This window comes from Orycteropus afer, unplaced genomic scaffold, assembly GCF_000298275.1.
Source record: "Orycteropus afer afer isolate SDZICR_OR568_19922 unplaced genomic scaffold, OryAfe1.0 scaffold00127, whole genome shotgun sequence".
NCBI lineage: Eukaryota > Metazoa > Chordata > Mammalia > Tubulidentata > Orycteropodidae > Orycteropus > Orycteropus afer.
Genome location: NW_006921714.1, coordinates 4876575 through 4877462, shown reverse-complemented (window position 1 = coordinate 4877462; position 888 = coordinate 4876575). Strand labels below are relative to the sequence as shown.

Sequence of the window (888 nt, the reverse complement as noted above, 5' to 3'; positions counted from 1 at the left end):
AAAACATCTTAGAGAATCAACTTAGACATAATTCCTGGAAGCTGGACTGGTAAAGTTCCCTACAGACAACATTCTAAGGTCTCTAGACAACTGTATACTGATTAGTGGTATTCAATGCTGTCTCCCTTGTTCACACTATACATTTGTACAGGGTCTGGCCTTACACCAGCACGGACAGATCCCGTAGGCTTTTGAGCTATGATGATCCATCCAATGTACTTAACTCTAAGTGAAACAGAGGACAGATTGACTACCATGGCTTTGGCTCTCCGAAGAATTTTCTTCATTGGTTTTGATGGTGGTCACATTGGTGTTCACAGAACTGACACTGGATGTCCGAGAACTCTGTGCAGGTGCCTTGCCCCTTTCTTTGTTGATTTCCACCTTCCCAGAAGGCTCCTTCTGTGAACTATTAAGAAAATTAAATAGCAGCTCATCATCAGGTTCTGACTTTTTTCTTCGAACAAACTGGGATGAAGGCCTGGGAACAGATGCAGTTTCAGCAGAATGGGAGGCCTCCGCTGGGGTCCTCGAGCCTGCTTTCACGTGTGCAGTGCCAGCTAAGATGGTGGCCTTCTGGCTTCTGATGGTCTCAGCTGCTGAGGAAATGTAAGGAGCTTTAGATCCAGTCTGATAAGTCAACTCTGTATTTTGCTGGTGAAGTTCAGGGTAGTCGATATTTTTGTTATAGATGGCGTTGCTGATGTTTTCTTTTCTAAGAGCTGTTGCAGCTCCTTGATCAACTCGGTTTAAGAGATCTTCTGCCTTCCCAGCAAGATCAGCAAACCAAGACATGATGGTGGTAGGATGATCCTATTGGTGAGCCTGTAAAAAGAGCACAGCAGTTAAGAACTAGCTTCTGGAGTCAGATAGCCCTGGGGTGAAATG

General features: G+C 44.9%; 1 protein-coding gene across 1 annotated transcript in view; it reads right to left on the bottom strand.

Moving 5' to 3' along the window:
* Positions 1 to 795, bottom strand: part of GOLGA5 (golgin A5) — a 62763-nt gene extending 61968 nt beyond the window's left edge. The window contains exon 1 of the mRNA XM_007944501.2: positions 255 to 795. Within this exon, the coding sequence (XP_007942692.1) occupies positions 255 to 795 (541 nt within the window). The remainder of the gene's footprint in view (positions 1 to 254) is intronic.
* Positions 796 to 888: the final 93 nt, after the last annotated feature.